The following is a 20,370-nucleotide window of genomic DNA, read 5'->3' on the forward strand; positions in this document are numbered from 1 at the left end:
ATGGAGAAAATGCAAGAATCCATTAACAAAGACCTGGAAGAATTAAAAAATAATCACACAAACAACACAATGACTGAAATTAAAAATACTCTAAAAAGAATCAAGACCAGAATATCTGAAGCTGAAGAATAAATCAGTGGGCTGGAAGATAAAATGGTGGAAATAACTTTTGAAGAGCAGAATAAAGTAAAAAGAATGAAAAGAACTGAGGATAGTCTCAGAGACCCCTGGGACAATATCAAATTTACCAACATTTGAATTATAGAGGTCCCAGAAGAAGAAGAGAAAAAGAAAGAGCATGAGAAAAAATTTGAAGAGATTATAGTTGAAAATTTCCCCAACAAGGAAAAGGAAATAGTCAATCAAGTTCAAAGAGGTGCAAAGAGTCCCATACAGGATAAACCCAAGGAGACACACACCAAGTACATACTAATCAAACTTACGAAGAGTAAAGACAAAGGAAATATATTAAAAGAAGCAAGGGAAAAGCAACAGTAGCATACAAAGGAAACCTCATAGGTTTAACATCTGATCTTTCAGCAGAAATTCTGCAGGCCAGGAGGGAATGGCAGGATATTTTTAAAGCACTGAAGGGGAAAAATTTACAATCAAGATTACTGTAACTGGCAAGGATCTCATTCAAAATTGTTGGAGAGATAAAAAGTTTTTCAGACAAGCAAAAGTTAAGAGAATTCAGTATGACCAAGTCTTTAGAACAAATGTTAAAGGGACTTATATAGTCAAGAAATACAAGAGAAGAAAAAGATATACAAATGAAAACAGTTAAGAAAATGGCAATAGGAACATATATATGAAAATTACTTTATTTTTTGTTTTTGTTTTTATTTTTATTTTATTTTTTTTCAGTTTGCTGTTTTTTTTTTTAATTTTAAAATCTTTAATTCTTACATGCGTTCCCAAACATGACCCCCCCCTCCCACCTCCCTCCCCACAACATCTCTCTGGGTCATCCCCATGCACCAGCCCCAAGCATGCTGCACCCTACGTCAGACATGGACTGGCGATTCAATTCTTACATGATAGTATACATGTTAGAATTCCCATTCTCCCAAATCATCCCACCCTCTCCCTCTCCCTCTGAGTCCAAAAGTCCGTTATACACATCTGTGTCTTTTTTCCTGTCTTGCATACAGGGTCGTCATTGCCATTTTCCTAAATTCCATATATATGTGTTAGTATACTGTATTGGTGTTTTTCTTTCTGGCTTACTTCACTCTGTATAATTGGCTCCAGTTTCATCCATCTCATCAGAACTGATTCAAATGAATTCTTTTTAACGGCTGAGTAATACTCCATTGTGTATATGTATCACAGCTTTCTTATCCATTCATCTGCTGATGGACATCTAGGTTGTTTCCATGTCCTGGCTATTATAAACAGTGCTGTGATGAACATTGGGGTACATGTGTCTCTTTCAATTCTGGTTTCCTCGGTGTGTATGCCCAGCAGTGGGATTGCTGGGTCATAAGGTAGTTCTATTTGCAATTTTTTAAGGAATCTCCACACTGTTCTCCATAGTGGCTGTACTAGTTTGCATTCCCACCAACAGTGTAGGAGGGTTCCCTTTTCTCCACACCCTCTCCAGCATTTATTGCTTGCAGATTTTTGGATCGCAGTCATTCTGACTGGTGTGAAGTGGTACCTCATTGTGGTTTTGATTTGCATTGCTCTAATAATGAGTGATGTTGAGCATCTTTTCATGTGTTTGTTAGCCATCCGAATGTCTTGTTTGGAGAAATGTCTATTTAGTTCTTTGGCCCATTTTTTGATTGGGTCGTTTATTTTTCTGGAGTTGAGCTGCATAAGTTGCTTGTATATTTTTGAGATTAGTTGTTTGTCAGTTGCTTCATTTGCTATTATTTTCTCCCATTCAGAAGGCTGTCTTTTCACCTTGCTTATATTTTCCTTTGTTGTGCAGAAGCTTTTAATTTTAATTAGATCCCATTTGTTTATTTTTGCTTTTATTTCCAGAATTCTGGGAGGTGGATCACGGAGGATCCTGCTGTGATTTATGTCTGAGAGTGTTTTGCCTATATTCTCCTCTAGGAGTTTTATAGTTTCTGATCTTACATTTAGAAACTAAAGACCTATATATAGAAAACTATAAAACACTGATGAAAGAAATCAAAGAGGACACTAATAGATGGAGAAATATACCATGTTCATGGATTGGAAGAATCAATATAGTGAGAATGAGTATACTACCCAAAGCAATTTACAAATTCAATGCAATCCCTGTCAAGCTACCAGCCACATTTTTCACAGGACTAGAACAAATAATTTCAAGATTTGTATGGAAATACAAAAAACCTCGAATAGCCAAAGCAATCTTGAGAAAGAAGAATGGAACTGGAGGAATCAACTTGCCTGACTTCAGGCTCTACTACAAAGCCACAGTCATCAAGACAGTATGGTACTGGCACAAAGACAGACATATAGATCAATGGAACAAAATAGAAAGCCCAGAGATAAATCCACACACATATGGACACCTTATCTTTGACAAAGGAGGCAAGAATATACAATGGAGTAAAGACAATCTCTTTAACAAGTGGTGCTGGGAAAACTGGTCAACCACTTGTAAAAGAATGAAACTAGATCACTTTCTAATACCGTACACAAAAATAAACTCAAAATGAAAATTACTTTAAATGTAAACAGATAAAATGCTCCAACCAAAAGACACAGATTGGCTGAATGGACATAAAAACAAGACCCAAATATATGCTGTCTACAAGAAACTCACTTCAGATCTAAAGACACATATAGACTGAAAGTGAGAGGATGGAAGAATATATTGCATGCAAATGGGAAGCAAAGAAAGCTGGAGTAGCAATCCCCATATCAGACAAAATAGACCTTAAAATAAATAAGTTTACAAGAGATAAGGAAGGACACTACATAATGATAAAGAGATCAATCCAAGAGGAAGACATAACAATTGTAAATATCTATACATCCAACAGATGGTGATTGCAGCCATGAAATTAAAAGACGCTTACTCCTTGGAAGGAAAGTTATGACCAACCTAGATAGCATATTCAAAAGCAGAGACATTACTTTGCCAACAAAAGTTCATCTAGTCAAGGCTATGGTTTTTCCAGTAGTCATGTATGGATGTGAAAATTGGACTGTGAAGAGGCTGAGTGCCGAATAATTGATGCCATTGAACTGTGGTTTTGGAAAAGACTCTTGAGAGTCCCTTGGACTGCAAGGAGATCCAACCAGTCCATTCTAAAGGAGATCAGTCCTGGGTGTTCTTTGGAAGGAATGATGCTAAAGCTGAAACTCCAGTACTTTGGCCACCTCATGTGAAGAGCTGACTCACTGGAAAAGACCCTGATGCTGGGAGGTATTGGGGGCAGGAAGAGAAGGGGATGACAGAAGATGAGATGGCTGGATGGCATCACTAACTCGATGGACGTGAGTTTGGGTAACTCCAGGAGTTGGTGATGGACAGGGAGGCCTGGAGTGCTGCAGTTCATGGGGTTGCAAAGAGTCAGACACGACTGAACTGAACTGAGGCACCCAACACAGGAGTACCTGAGTACTTCAGACAAACACTAATAGACATAAAAGGAGAAACTGACAATAACACAACAACAGTAGGAGACTTTAACAGCCCACTCATACCAATGGACAGAGCATCAAAACAAAAAATAAGGAAACACAAGTCTTAAAGGATACATTAGATGAGATGGATCTCGATATCTTCTGGGCATTCCATCCAATGCAGAAGAATACACATTCTTCTCAAGCGCACGTGGAACATTCTTCAGGATAGACCACATCTTGGGTCACAAATCAAACCTCAGTAAATTTAATAAAATTGAAATTATATCAGGAATTTTCTCTGGCCATAATGTTATGAGACTAGATATCAATTATAAGAAAAAAAACTGTAGAAACACAAACACTTGGAGATTAAACAATATGTATCTACAGAACAACTGGTTACTGAAAAAATCAAAAGGGAAATAAAAAAATTTCTAGAAAAAAATGACAATGAAAGCATGACAACTCACAACCTATGGGATGCAGCAAAAGTAGTTCAAAGAGGGAAGTTTATAGCAATACAATCCTACCTCACGAAACAAGAAAAAACATCGAATAGACAACCTAGCTTTATGCCTAAAACAACTGGAAAAAGAAGAACAAACAAATCCCCAAATTAGTAGAAGTAAATAAATAATAAAGATCAGAGCAGAAATAAACATAAAATAAATGAAACAATAGTAAAGATTAATAAAGCCAAAAGCTGGTTCTTTGAGAAGATAAACAAAATTGATAAACTTTTAGCCAGACTCATCACAAAAAAAAGAAAGAAGAAGCAAATCAACAAAATTAGAAATGAAAAAGGAGAGTTTACAACAGACAACGCAGAAATACAAAGGATATTAACAGACTATTATGGACAATTATATGGCAATAAAATGGATAACCTGAAAGAAATTCTTAGAAAAGATCAATCTTCCAATACTGAACCAGAAAGATACAGAAATCATGAACAACCCAATTACAAGCACTGAAATTGAAGCTGTGATAAAAAATCTCCCCCAAAACAAAAGCCCAGGAACAGATGGCTTCACAGGAGAATTCTATCAAACATTTAGAGAAGAGTTAGTGCCTATCCTTCTAAAACTCTTTCAAAAAATTGCAGAGGAAGGAACACTTCCAAACTCACTCTACAAGGCCACCATCAGCCTGATACCAAAACCAAAGACAACACAGAGAAAGAAAACTACAGGCCAATATCACTGATGAACATAGATGAAAAACTCCTCAACAAAATTTTAGAAAACAGAATTCAGCAATGCATCAAAAAGCTCATATACCATGATCAAACTGGGTTTATTCCAGGGATGCAAGGATTCTTCAGTATACAGAAATCAATCAATGTGACACACCATATTAACAAAGTGAAAGATAAAAACCATATGATCATCTCAATAGATGCAGAAAAAGCCTTTGACAAAATTCAGTACCCATTTATGACTAAAATTCTTCAAACAATGGGCATAGAAAGAACCTACCTCAACATAGTGAAGACCATATGTGATAAGCCTACAGCAAACATTATTCTCAATGTGAAAAATTGAAAGCATTCCCTCTAAGATTAAGAACAAGACAAGGGTGTCCACTTTCACCACTATTATTCAACATAGTTCTGGAAGTCCTAGCTACAGCGATCAGAGAAGAAAAAGAAATAAAAGGAATCCAGATCAGGAAAGAAGAAATAAAACTCTCACTGTTTGCAGATGACATACAGTGAGATGTACATGATACTGTACATAGAAAACCCTAAAGATAGTATCAGAAAACTACTAGAGCTAATCAGTGAATTTAGCAAAGTTGTAGGATACAAAATCAATGCACAGAAACCACTTGCATTTCTATATACTAACAACAAAAAATCAGAAAGAGAAATTAAGCAATCAATCCCATTCACCATTGCAACAAAATAATTAAGCATTTAGGAATAAACTTACCTAAGGAGACAAAAGAACTGTACACAGAAAATTATAAGACACTAATGAAAGAAGTTGAAGATGAAAAAAACAGATGGAGAGATATTCCATGTTGCAGAGTTTGAAGAATCAATATTGAGAAAATGACGATACTACCAAACACAATCTACAGATTCAATGCGATTTCTATCAAATTACCAATGGCACTTTTCACAGAACTAGAACAAAAAATTTCACAATTCATGGAAACACAAAAGACCCTGAATAGCCAAAGCAGTCTTGAGAAAGAAGAATGGAGCTGGAGGAATCAACCTTCCTGACTTCAGATTATACTACAAAGCTACATTCATCAAGACTGTATGGTACTAGTGCATAAACAGAAATATAGACCAATGGAACAAGATAGAAAGCCCAGAAATATACCCATGTACCTATGGGTACCTTATTTTTGACGAAGGAGGCAAGAATATGCAATGGAGCAAAAACAGCCTCTTCGATAAATGGTGCTGGGAAAACTGGACAGCTACCTGCAAAAGAATGAAACACCATACACAAAGATAAACTCAAAATTGATTAAAGACCTAAATGTAAGACCAGAAACTATAAAACTCTTAGAAGAAAATATAGGAAGAATACTCAATGATATAAATCAAAGCAAGATCCTCTATGACCCACCCACTAGAATAATGGAAATGAAAATAAAAGTAAACAAGTGAGGCCCGATTAAACTTAAAAACTTTTGCACAGAAAAGGAAACTGTAAGCAAGGTGAAAAGACAACCCTCAGAAAGGGAGAAAATAATAGGGAATGAAACAACTGACAAAGGATTACTTTCCAAAATACACAAGCAGCTCATAAAACTCAATACCAGAAAAGCGAACAACCTAGTCAAAGTGTGGGAAAAAGGCCAAAACTGAGTCAGACACAACTAAAGTGACTTAGCACACACACACAGGCATACAACCAATAATCAGCCATGAAATTAAAAGATGCTTGCTCCTTGGAAGGGAAGCTATGACAAACTTATGACAAGCCTAAACAGTATATTCAAAGGCAGGGATATCATTTTTCTGACACAGGTCCATACAGTCAAAGCTGTGGTTATTCCAATAGTCATGTACAGATGTGAGATTGGACCATAGAGAAGGCTGAGTGTTGAAGAATTGATACTTTGAATTATGGTGAGGAAGAAAAGTCAGTCAATAAATGTCAACACCGAAGTACATCATTTATTAGAAATATATATGACAAAGATTTTGAAGCAGCCTTGGTAAAATGATGAAAACAAATAATTAAAAATATTCTTCATGGAAGTGAAATCAGCAAAAGGGAGAACCAGAAAACACCAAGCCTTTGTTTTTTTCTGGAAATATCAAAAGACAATCAGAAAATTGTTGATATAATAACCCCATTGGAGCCTCTGGAAAACCTCTGGAAAACATCCAAAGGTCTACAGCAGCCAAGCTAATGTCCAACCAAGAAAAACCCACCTTGAGAATGACAGGAAATTGTGTGGTATTTACTCTCCTATGCCCTACTAAACCAGCATAGCATGGTTTAGTCTGGAGGAAAGGCCCATGTGTTTCCCAGTTTCCTCTCTTATACCAGGTGGAGCAGAGAAGACCTTATTTGCAATTTTCTAATCTATCTGGAAAGTGTCCAAATGACTGTTTTCTGTGTTACCTAACTCAGTTTTCAGGTAGCAGATAGGGGTGGTCACTGCTTGTTAAAACTTCAAGGTTATGACAGACCCACAGATACTTGGAACAAGAGATTACAGCTGGAAATATAGGAGCAAGAGATTACAGGTGGAAATATATAGATATAAAGCCCTAAAAAGAAGCTGGGGTGAGACTTTTTGGAAGTTGAAATATTGAAAAGCGGCCATGTATATATATATAGTGAATCCCACAAGCCCAGGCAAGACATATGGTCAGAGAGACCTGAGAACATCTTAAACTCACCACATGGACTAAGAGGTAACCCAGCTAATCAGTGAAAGGCTACCCTGACATAGAGCCAGTCCCAAAAAATGGTTTAAAAAGTGGTTATTTTTTTAAATGCTGAATTTTCAACAAAAATCACAAGATACCTTAGTCAATTTGGGCTACTATAACAAAAACACCATAAAACTTGGTTTCAAACAACAACCATTTGTTTCTCACAGTTCTGAAGGCTGGAAAGTTTAAAGGTTAATTCTCTAGCACAGACATCAATTCTGTGTTGATGAGAACATGCTATGTCCTCACAGGGTAGAACAGGTGGCCTTTCTTTCATAAGGGCACTAATCCTATTCATGAGGGCTCCACCTTCATGACCTAAGCCATTCCCAAAGGCTCCACTGCCAAATAACATCACTATGTGCGTGTTCCTGCTTCTTGCTCAGTTGCTTCAGTCATGTCAGACTCTTTGTAACCCTATGGACTGTAGCCCACCAGGCTCCTCTGTCCATGGGATTCTCCAGGCAAGAATACTGGAGTGGGCTGCCATGCCCTCCTCCAGGATATCTTCCCCACCCAGGGATAGAACCCATGTCTCCTGCAGCTTCTGCACTGCAGGCCAATTCTTTACTGCTGAGCCCCTGGGGAAGCCCCACCATCATTATTCATCAGTATACATTTGAACAGAAAATAAACATTCCATCTATATTATAAGGCAAACTAGTAAACAACAACAAAAGCATAGCTCAAGGGAATGAAATAAATGGGCAGAAACCAGTCCTGAGAACTTGGAGACTTACTAGACAAAGTGCTTAACACAACAATCTAAAATATGGTCAAAGAGCTAAAGGAGATGGACATGTACACACAGCTTTATTTTGAAAAGATAACCAACAGGGGATTACTGTACAGCACAGGGAACTCTGCTCAATGTCATGTGGCAGCCTGGATGGGCGGGGAGCTTGGGGTAGAATGGATACATGTGCATGTATGACTGAGTCGATCTGCTGCACCTGAAACTATCACAATATTGTTAATTGCTTATACTCCAAAATAAAAAGTTTTTTTTAAAAAAGCTAAAGGATGAAAAGAATGAAAGGAAGTCAGGAAAATGATGTATGAATAAAACGAGCATATCAACAAAGATATAGAATTATAAAAGAAATCAAACAGAATTCTGGCATTGAAAATGCAATAACTGAATTAAAAGTTGAGTGGAAGGATTCAACAGCAGATTTAAAGGTGCATAAAAAAGAATCAGTAAACTTGAGAATAGGATAATTGAAATTGTTGAGTCTAAGAACAAAAAAGAAAAAAGAAAGGGAGGAACTTGTGGGATACCATTATGTAGTACAATATACAAATAAAGAGAATCCCAGAAAAAGAAGAGAAATTATCTAAATAATGGCCAAAAGCTTATCAAATTTGATGAAACACATGAACCCACAAATCCTGGAAGCTTAAGAAATTCTAAGAAGGATAAAACCAAAGGGACTCACACCAAGACACATTATAATCAAATTATCTAAAGCTAAAAACAAAGAGAATACTAATATTGAAGACAATAAGAAAAAAGCAACTAACCATGTAAAAGGGATGATAATAAAATTACTAGCCAATTTCTTAGCAAAAACTTCAGGGGCCAGACGATATTATATTTAAAGTACTGAATGCAAAATGGAAAAGGCAGCTTGGAAGACAGCTTGGCAATTTCTCACACACACAAACCACCAAACAAGAAAAAAAAGACTGTTATCGTATGATGTAGCAATCATGCTGCTAGATGTTTACCCAAAGGAGATAACATACGTCCATGAAAAAACTTGGCCAGGGATATTTACAGCAGCTTGATTCATAACTGCCAGAATGTGGAGGCAACCAAGATGCCCTTTAGAAGGTGAATGGATAAACAAACTGTGGTATATACAGACAATACAATGTTACTGAGTTGTAAAAAGAAATTAGCTCTAAATCCATGATAAGGCACATAGTAAAGTTAAATGCATGTTACCAAGGCAAAGAAGACAATCTGTCATGGCTATAGACCTCACATTTCAACTATGTGACAGTCTCAAAAAGGCAAAATTATGGAGACAGTAAAAAGATCAAAGGTTACTAGATGTTACGAGTATGCTGCTGCTGCTGCTGTTAAGTCGCTTCAGCCACGTCCAACTCTGTGCGACCCCATAGACGGAAGCCCACCAGCTCCCCAATCCCTGGGATCCTCCAGGCAAGAACACCGGAGTGGGTTGCCATTTCCTTCTTCAATTCATGAAAGTGAAAAGTGAAAGTGAAGTCGCTCAGTTGTGTCCGACTCTGAGCGACCCCATGGACTCCTCCATCCATGGGAAGAATCCCAGGCTTCTCCATCCATGGGATTCTCCAGGCAAGAGTACTGGAGTGGGTTGCCATTTCCTTCTCTGGTTATGAGTATGAGAATGGTGAATAAAAATTACTCAGAAACTATTCTGTATGAAACAGATGTTTTCATTTATATTAATTATATGAAATGAAAAATAAACTAATAGAGATATGATTTTCTATTTACTACCGATACCAGAAATTTAAATTCATTAAAGCAGAAGTTATTATTTATTGTTCCGTGTTAAAAATTTATTCCAACATTTTTTATAACCTCCCATTGCTAATATAAATTAACATGAGACAAATAAATGAGAGTATACTTACCAAGTCTTTTTCAACTACAATATGCATTTCTATATACTGAGAGAAGTCTGGAAGAGGCTAAAAAAATCACAAACTTAAGTAAAAATTGAAGAGTTATTTAAATATTTTAAGTAATATCACTACTTCACAAATTCAATGTTCGAAATTCAATTTTATATATGAAAATAGAAGTCATTTTCAGACTATTGTCTTTGTTGCCTCTTTTGCATCTGTTCAATCAATTAATTTACTCAGAAAACAATCAACTAATTTACTCAGAAAATAACTTTACCTTCCATTGGTACAGGGCTACTCATTTGATTCCATCATACATAATGATTCCATCATACATCACACATACATTATTATGTGTTATGATTTTATTTGTGACCTTGAAAGAGTAAGGGCACCTCTCTGTTTGGAGGGGTGGAATTTCATCTGAAGATAAAGCTAATCCTTGTATAAATGACCTCAGAAAAATGTGAGCAACAGAGAAACAAAATGACTGAGTTTCTTAAACTGCGCCATAGATATCTCAGGATGTGGAATCTGATTACAATATCGTCACAGACCACGGTGGATAACTTAGGCACAAATGTGAGGCCCAGTGGGCTTATGATCTGTGTGATTTACACCCTGCCACTTTCTAGGGACAAAGTAATACTTGTTTTAACTACCATCAGTAAAATATTACTTGTTTCCATCATTATTTTTATATGAATTTAACCTAGGAGGAATATTCTAAGGAAAACTTATGAGACAGTCTTTGTGGACATGCTAAGATTGTAGTGTATTTAACTCAAAATAGTTACTAATACCATCAACAAGCAATGAACAAATATATAGAAGCAGAAAAGGAGAATCAAATTTCAAAAATTGAGAAAACGTTTATTATGTTTGAAGTCTGCATTTTTTTCTTTTTACATTGATATTTAAATCCTTGAAAGTTCAAAACTATCACATTTTACTTAAACCATTTTCCTTAACATAAGGAGGCGCAATAAAGACGGAAAAACTAATCTGGGACTTAGCAAAGATGAGAAGAATGAAGACTATAGTAATTTAAAGAGAAAAAGTTAATAAGGTCATTAAGACAAATTCAGGGCTGCATGATCATTCATTTTTTCCACCTTTAAAAATTCTTTTAAAGCCTTGAAGACTTTTTTTTTTTTTCCAAAACAATGCAAATGAAATCCCCTTACAGTCTAACTGATTTATTATAATTTCCATCCAAAGGTAAGCATGAAATGTTTCATGATAGTTTTGCTTATAGGACTCCATCCTTTCATTTAAGATGAAACAAGGAAAAGACACTACTTTACTGGAGGATAAACACAAGCATTTTATTAACTATGTTAGGGTTATATTAATGATTTGAAGGATTCAAAGTTATTTCTTTGTTTTAATCAACATAAGTTGCTACTGATGCTGCTGCTTAGTTGCTAAGTCGTGTCTGACTCTTTTGTGACCCCATGGACTACAGCCTGCCAGGCTCCTCTGTCCATGGGACTTCCTAGGCAAGAATACTGGAATGGACTGCCATTTCCTTCTCCAGGGGACTTTCCTGACTCAGGGTTTGAACTGTGTCTCCTGCGTCACTTGCATTGGCAGCCGGGTTCTTTACCATTGCACCACCTCGGAAGCCCAACATAAGGGTTAGCTGACTTACATTTCCTGAAGTAATCCTTATTTATTTTCATCTTTGAGATAAGGACTGATGATATTTAGTTGATAATAATTTATTCATTTATTTGCTGGAAAATAAACTTTCAAGAGAAAAGATACATAAGTATCTTTAAGATAAGATAGTCTATTTTAGAATAACAATTAGAATTTAAGACAAAGGTGCATAAAATAATGCCAAGAAATGTGTGCATTGGAAAGGTGGGTAGGTGCTAAGAGTTCAGAAGACCTCAAAAGCTATTTTATTTAGTGAAAGAAAGCAGTCAATAAATAAAACCAATTTCTTGGATATGTGTTATATGAGGTTGACACCAATTACCTGAAAATTTACTTTGGTAAAGGAAACACTAAAGAATTGGATCTAGGGAAGAAGACTAGAGAACACTGCTAAGTAATCCAATTGCAATATAGTTGGAGTGAAAAATTAAAATTAGAAAATGACAAAGATCACTGGTAAGAATATTCAGGGAGTGAGAAGGGACATGAAGATGTTGATAGATGACAGACAGACAATACAGATAGAAAAACATGTAAGTAGGTAGATAGTTAATGTGTGTGTGTGTGTGTATTCTGTTTAACTTGGGCAATTATCATGTGCTACATAAGCTCAGTAACTAAGAAAAAAAAGAATGAGAGTGGGAGATCTATAAATTACAGTAGATAAAGCCATGAAAAAATATACAAATAATATATAAGACAAACAAAAACCTGAGACTTTACACAGGAAATACTGGAGAAGGAAATGGCAACCCACTCCACTGTTCTTGCCTGGAAAATCCCATGGACAGAGGAGCCTGGCAGGCTACAGTTACTGGGGTCACAAAAAGTTGGACACGACTGAGCAACTGAGCACAACACAGTAAATATCATTATGTAGAGTATGAGTGTATAAAGAAAAGAGAGAAGGTGATACACAGAGAGAGGCAGGATAATTTTATCAGAGGGTAAAGTGAGTCGAAAATTCGGGGGAGTTTTTATGTTATTTCACCCTTAAAGTTTTACTCCATGGTAGTGGACTGAAACAACACAGAATCAACACAATCTCAGCTTTCATTTTTGGGAAATGAAAATAAATGAATGCTAACATTTATTTGGAAATTGACAGCATCAAGAATAGCCAAAACAATCTTGAAAAACAACAGTACTGAAGGATGTACACTTACTAATTTCAGAACTTATTTCAAAAATATTGCAGTGAATAAAAAGTGACTCTGGCATAAGAATAGGCATAAAAATCAATGGAATATTATTGCATGTGCAGAAGTAATCCCTAAATCTATAGTCAACTGATTTTGAAGGAAAAGGGCTGGGCCATGAAAATTCAGTGAATAAAAGATGAGTCTCTTCAACAAATGGTGTTGGGAAAACTAGATATGCACATGAAAAATGATGGATTTAGAGCCCTTCCTCCCTTTTTACAAAAAATTAAGTTGGATCATATATTGAAATGTAAGAGATTAAAGAATAAAACTTTTAGAGGAAATATGAAATAAATCTTGTAAATCTAGTGTGATAGTTAATTTTATCCATGAACTTGACTGGGCCACAAATGCCCAGGTATTCATCCAAAAACTATTCTGGATATTTATGTGAAAATAATTTTGGATAAGACAAACATTTAAATTGGTGGACTTTCAGTGGAGTAGATTATCCTTCATAATATGTGTGCACCTCATCTGGTCAGTTGAAAGTATTAACAGAACAAGGACTACCTTGTAAGCAAGAATGTACACATTGCTGTATTTAAAATGGATAACCAACAAGGACCTACTGTATAGCACAGGAAACTCTGCTCAATGTTATGTGGCAGCCTGGACAGCCAGAGGGCGGAAGTTTTGGAGAGAATGGTAACATATGTAAGTATAGCTGAGTCCCGTTGCTTATCCTCCTGAAACTATCACAACATATTAATCAGCTATACTCCAATACACAATAAAAAGTTAAAAAAAAATTCCTTCCAACTGACTGCCTTCAGACTTGAACACAACTTTTCCATGGTCTCCAGCCTGCCAGTCTGCCAGTCTGCAGTCTACTTTAAATTTTCTCATTCTCTCTGTGTGTATTTATATCAAATATATGTATATGTGTGTATACATGCACACACACACACACACACACACACACACACATATATATCTTGTTGGTTCTGCTTTTCTAGAGAAATGTTTGTCATGAAAGACACCATTTTCACTATGGTAGCTGTGGAGCTGAGATTGTTGAAAACCAAACACAGAATCTCACTTTGTGAGTGAATGGACTGCAACACAGGTTGAACTTCTACCCTCACAGGGTGTCTGCTGAAAGAAGTAAGATCCTAAAAATTGGAATGTGGGTGTATGAGAAACTCTGATGAAGCTGGAGTCATTAACCTTCTAAACTCTGGTGAGTCTTTGTTGATTGAAGCAGTCTCTCCATCTCTGGATAAGGATATAAGGAAAGTATAATGGCCTACCCTAAGGCAGTTGCCATAAAAGACACTTGGGATTCTTCTCAGGATCCTAGATAGGTGTCTTCAGGGTGTCGTCAGTATTTATGTGAATGTCACTCATGTTTATTTTATCAAAATTCAGACATAATGGATATGGAGAAAGGAGTGCATCTGGAGACAACAAAGGTCTGGATCACAGGGGAAAATGCCATTAATGGTGGAAAATGCCAGCCTGGAGTTCTGGAAAACTGAGTGACTAATTTTGAGGCTTACAACACAAGCTCTGAAGTATCTGGTATGTCTTGCTCTCTCTCAATAATTTGTAAGCAACTGGTTTATAATAAAAATACATTGTTAATATGGCTACATAGTAATAACCACATAGTTTACTCAACTGATCACTCACCTCTACATTTTGTATCTTATAGGGCTTTTCTCTTGGCTCAATTTCTTTCTCAGTATACACAGAAGAACTTGAATCCCTAGGTTTTACTTGATAAACCATATGTTCAAAACCAATTGAAGGCTCCAAGGGCTCAATTCCATAACTTACATTTTCAAACTGTAGTAAGCCCCTACAAATTCAAAAAAAAAAAAAAAGCAAATAAATAAAATAATTCATTTTTCTCAAAGTCAATAAAATGAAACAATTAGTTTTTAATAGTATGTAGATTATTTTCAGTCTTAGCCTTGGGTGGTGAAGTAGGAAAACATTACCAATAATCCACAAATTTACTAAGTGGAATGAGCAGTAGTAATGCTGTTGGCATTTATCTAGCTATAATTAATACTAATGGTTTCCACATATACTAAAAATAAACCCTTATTTCAGGAGGGGAGTAGGAGACATTGCAAGAGTTTTCATACCATGCTTTTCTAATGACAGCTTCCCATAATAAGCCATGCCTCACTTTAAAACTTAGCAAAGATCAATAAAACTAAATGCTGATTCATTCAGAGGATAAACAAAATTAATAAACCTTTATCCAGACTCATCAAGAAAAAAAAAAAGAGGACTCAAATCAATACAATTAGAAATGAAAAAGAAGTTATAGCTGACACTACAAGTTGCTACAAACAACTATATGCCAATAAAATGGACAACTCAGAAGCGGACAAATTCTTAGAAGGATACAGGCTTCTAAGAGTGAACCAGAAAGAAATGGAACATATGAACAGAATAATGACAAGTACTGAAATTGAAACTGTGATTAAAACTTTCAAACAAAAAGCTAGGGATGGAAACTTAGCAGGTGAATTATTTCAAGCATTTAGAGAAGAGTTAATGCCTAGTCTTCCCAAATCATTCCAAAAAAATGCAGAAGAAGGAACACTCCCAAGCTCATTCTATGAGGCCATCACCACCATGACACCAAAGCCAGACAATGATGTCACAAATAAAGAATATTAAAGGCCAGTATCACTGATGAACATGGATGCAGAAATCATCAACAAAATACTAGCAAACAGAATCCAACAACACATTAAAATAATCATACACCATGAGGAGCCTGGTGGGCTACAGTCCACGGGGTCGCAAAGAGTCAGACATGACTGAGCGACTTCACTTTCACTTTCACTTCATGAGCAAGTGGGATTTATCACAGGGATGGAAGGATTCCTGAATATATGTAAACTGATCACTATGATATGCCATATTAACAAACTGAAGAGGGAAAGTCATATGATCATTTCAACACACACAGAAAAAGCTTTGACAAAACTCAGCACCTATTTATGATAAAAAACACTCCAAAAAGTGAAAATAGAGGGAACATACTTCAACATAATAAAGACCATATATGACAAACCCACAGCAAACATCATTCTCAACAGTGAAAAACTGAAAGCATTTCCTCTAAGGTCAGGAACAAGACAAGGATATCCACTCTCACCACTTTTATTCAACACAGTTTTGGAAGTCCTAGCCAGGACAATCAGAGAAGAAAAAGAAATAAAAGGAGTAGAAACTGGAAAAAAAGTAAATTTGTCCTGTTTGCAGATTAATGTTACTATACACAGAAAATCCTTAAAGATACCACCAGAAAACTACTAGAACTCATTAATGAACTTGGTAAAGTTGTAGGATACAAAATTAATACACTAAAATCTCTTGCACTTCTATACATTAGCAATGCAAGATCCAAAAGAGAAATTAATGAAAAAATCTACTTACCATCATATAAAAAATAACCAATAGCAATAAACCTATTTAAGGAGGCAAAAGACCTGTACTCAGAAAGCTCTAAGATATTGATGAGAAAGCAAAGATGACACAAACAGATGTAGAGATATATCATGTTCTCAGATTTGAAGAATCAATATTGTCAAAATGACTATACTATCCAAAGTAATCTACTGATTAAATGCAATCACTATCAAATTCCAGTGGCATTTTTCACAGAATTAGAACCAAAAAAATTTAAAATTTGTACGAAAACACAAAAGACCTTGAATGGCCAAAGCAATCTTGAGAAAGAAACCTGGAGCTGGAGGAATCAGGCTACCTGACTTCAGAGTATACTGAAAAGCTACATTCATCAAAACAGTATGGCATTGGCACAATAATAGAAATATTGAAACTGGATAGAAATTTCAGAGCTAAACCTATGACCTATGGTCACCTAATCTATGAAAAGGAGGCAAGATATACAACGGAGAAAAGATAATGTCTTCAATAACTGGTGCTGGGGAAAAGAAAATAGGACAGCTATATGTAAAAGAATAAAACTAGACCATTTTTTAATACCATACACAAAAATAAACTCAAAATGAATTAAAGACCTGAATATAAAACTGGATTCTATAATACTCTTAAAGGAAAACACAGGAGAAACACTTTCTGGCATAAATTGAAGCAAGATCTTTTTTGATCCACCTCTCAGAGTAATGAAAATAAAACCAAAAATATATGGAACATAATATAACTTAAAAATTTTGCACAGCAAAAGAAACCATCAACAAAACAAAAATATAAGCTCACAAAATAGGAGAAAATATCTGTAAGGGATTAATCTTTTAAATATATAAATAGTGCATGCAGCTTAATATAAAAAAACACAACAAACTAATCAAAACCAGGGATGGAAAATCTAAACAGACATTTTTCCAAAGACGATATACATATGGCACATGAAAAAATGTTTAATATCACTAATTATTCAGTTCAGTTCAGTTCAGTTGATCAGTCATGTCCAGCTCTTTGCAATCCCATGAATTGCAGCACTCCAGGCCTCCCTGTCCATCACCAACTTCCGGAGTTCACTCAAACTAAAAAATGTTTAATATCACTAATTATTAGAGAAATGCAAATCAAAACTACAATGAGGAACCACCTCACACTATTCAGAATGGCCATAATTAAAAAGCGTACAAATAAATAATGCTGGTGAGGGTGTGAAGAAAAGGGAACCCTCCTACATTGTTGGTCAAATTATAAATTGGTACAGCCACTATGGAGAATAGTATGGTAGCTCCTTAAAAAACTAAAAATAGAGCAATGTGACATAGCAGTCTGCTGCTGCTGCTGCTGCTAAGTTGCTTCAGTCGTGTCCAACTCTGTGTGACCCCATAGACGGCAGCCCACTAGGCTCCCCCGTCCCTGGGATTCTCCAGGCAAGAACACTGAAGTGGGTTGCCATTTCCTTCTCCAATGCATGAAAGTGAAGAGTGAAAGTGAAGTCGCTCAGTCTTGTCCGACTAGTAGCAACCCCATGGACTGTAGCCTACCAGGCTCCTCTGTCCATGGGATTTTCCAGGCAAGAGTACTGGAGTGGGGTATAGCAATCTGATCCTTTGGTATATATCTGCAGAAAAGCATAATTTGAAAAGATACTTGTGCCCCAATATTCATTGCAGCACTATTTATAACAGCCAGGACATGGAAGCTACCAGAATGTCTACTAACAGAGGAATGAATAAAGAATATGTGCTACATATCTACATTGAAAGATGTAGATAAAAAGGATATAAAGGCCATAAAAGCCTTAAAAGGATGAAATAATGCCATTTGTAGCAACATGGATGGACCTACAGATTGTTATACTGATCGAAGTTGGTCGGAGAAAGACAAATATTATCTGATACCACTTATATGTGGAATTTAAAAAAATGTTATAAGTGAGCATATTTACCAAATAGAAGTAGAGTCACATGTGTAGAAAGCAAACTTAGGGTTACCAATGGGGATGGGTGGAGGGAGGGATTAAATTGGTATATGTGAATTGACATATATACACTACTATATATAAAATAAATAACCAATAAGAATCTCCTGAAATGCACAAGAAACTTCACTCAATATTCTGTAATATCTATATGAGAGAATAATCTAAAGAAGACTGAAGCGAAGTGAAGTAGCTCAGTCGTGTCCGACTCTTTGCGACCCCGTAGACTGTAGCCTACCAGGCTTCTCCCTCCATGGAATTACCAGGCTCCTCCCTCCATGAGATTCTCCAGGAAAGAATACTGGAGTGGGTTGCCATTTTCTTCTCCAGGGGATCTTCCCGACCCAGGGATCGAACCCGGGTCTCCCACATTTCAGGCAGATGCTTTAACCTCTGAGCCACACACACACACACACACACACACACACACATGTACCTGACTTACTTTGTTGTACAGTAGAATCTAACATAACTTTGTAAATCAATTGTATTTCAATAAAAATTAATTAAAAATAAAAGTAAAACTTCTGAATATAATTTCTAAATTTGAAAATTATTTCTTAAAAATTCCGTTTTGCAACTGTAAAATTATATATCACAACCTCAGTCCACCACACGTGCTAATGATCGCCACTGAATTTGGATAACCTTCAATATACCCTTGGTAGTAGCAAAAATTCTGAAAAATAAAGAAAAACATATATTTTTATTAGAATACTTCATGTTAAATACATTATTCTCAAATATTTAAAACATATATACGTATAGTGTATGCATCAAACACTTACTATTTCCGAGACAGATGTATAAGATTATCAGATGGACATTTAACCTCAGTTTTCCAAAACTGTGCCTCAAAGTTTCTAAGAATAAGTGTACTTCCATGATCTTTTCTATTATAAATTAAACATGACAGCCCCTATCATTAGGATCAAGGCAAAAATCATCAAAACTTATTTTTTCAAATTCTTCTGACTTATTTTTTAAAGGTAGATATAAAAATATAAATAAATCCAAAAACTTCCAAATTTATCAAATTAAAAATTATTATAATGGCAGAGTAGATTATATTGGATTATAAACTCCCAAATTTACTGAAAAACTAATTCACACATTTTGAAAGCTCAGTGAATTCAGAGTACAAACACAAAGAGATCCATAAATAGACGTATAAGCAAAAACATTAAAAATCAAAGAATCACATCTTGAAAGCAGCATGAGAAAACTAATTACCTTAAAAGAGTACTCCAGTGATATTTGCATCAGACTTCTCTGTAGAAACTACAAAGTTTAGGAAGCAGAGGGCTAACATAATGTACTTAAAGAAAAAAAAAATTACTCAGGAGTTCTATATCAAGCAAGGCAATGTTTAAAAATAAAATAAAATAAATTTATTTCCATATGAACAGAAACTTTGAGAATTTGTTATCACTTGCCTGGCCTTACATAGAACACTTAAGGAAATTCTTCAGGTTGAAAGTAAGTGATTTCAGATAGTGATTCAAATCCACATAAAATTTCAAAGAGAGCTCAAGAAGGTTACTATGTAATTTAAAAAGCATAGTATAAGGGCATATTTTCCCTTTGATTCTCTTAACCGATTTAAAAATCAATTGAGTAAAGTAATATGTATGTATGCTTCCCTGATGGTTCAGTTGGTAAAGAATTTGCCTGAATGCAAGATATTGCCTACAATGCAGGAGACCCAGGTTTGATCCCTGAGTCGGGACGATCCCCTGGAGAAGGAAAGGGCAATCCACCCCAGTATTCTTGCCTGGGAAATCCATGGACAGAGGAGCCTGGCAGCTATAGTCCGTGAGGTCACAAGAGTTGGACACCACTTAGTGACTGAACCACTAAATGTATATAGCATATTATCTGGTCCAAGAAATAGAATATATTTGCTGATAACAGCATATAGAAGGTGAGTGGAAACGAAGTACTAGGTTAAGGAAAGGACTGCAGATAGTAAAGTAACTGTAACAGTGAACTGTTGG

General features: G+C 35.7%; 1 protein-coding gene across 1 annotated transcript in view; it reads right to left on the reverse strand.

Annotated features, from left to right (window-relative positions):
• LOC138430945 (disintegrin and metalloproteinase domain-containing protein 2) overlaps positions 1 to 20,370 on the reverse strand; it is a 124,036-nt gene that overhangs the window by 84,636 nt on the left and 19,030 nt on the right. Inside the window, exons 5-7 of the mRNA XM_069573002.1 lie at positions 18,976 to 19,052; positions 14,614 to 14,782; positions 10,118 to 10,174 (exon numbers count right to left, since the gene is read on the reverse strand). Of these exons, the coding sequence (XP_069429103.1) occupies positions 10,118 to 10,174; positions 14,614 to 14,782; positions 18,976 to 19,052 (303 nt within the window). The remainder of the gene's footprint in view (positions 1 to 10,117; positions 10,175 to 14,613; positions 14,783 to 18,975; positions 19,053 to 20,370) is intronic.

Source organism: Ovis canadensis, chromosome 26 (assembly GCF_042477335.2).
Source record: "Ovis canadensis isolate MfBH-ARS-UI-01 breed Bighorn chromosome 26, ARS-UI_OviCan_v2, whole genome shotgun sequence".
NCBI lineage: Eukaryota > Metazoa > Chordata > Mammalia > Artiodactyla > Bovidae > Ovis > Ovis canadensis.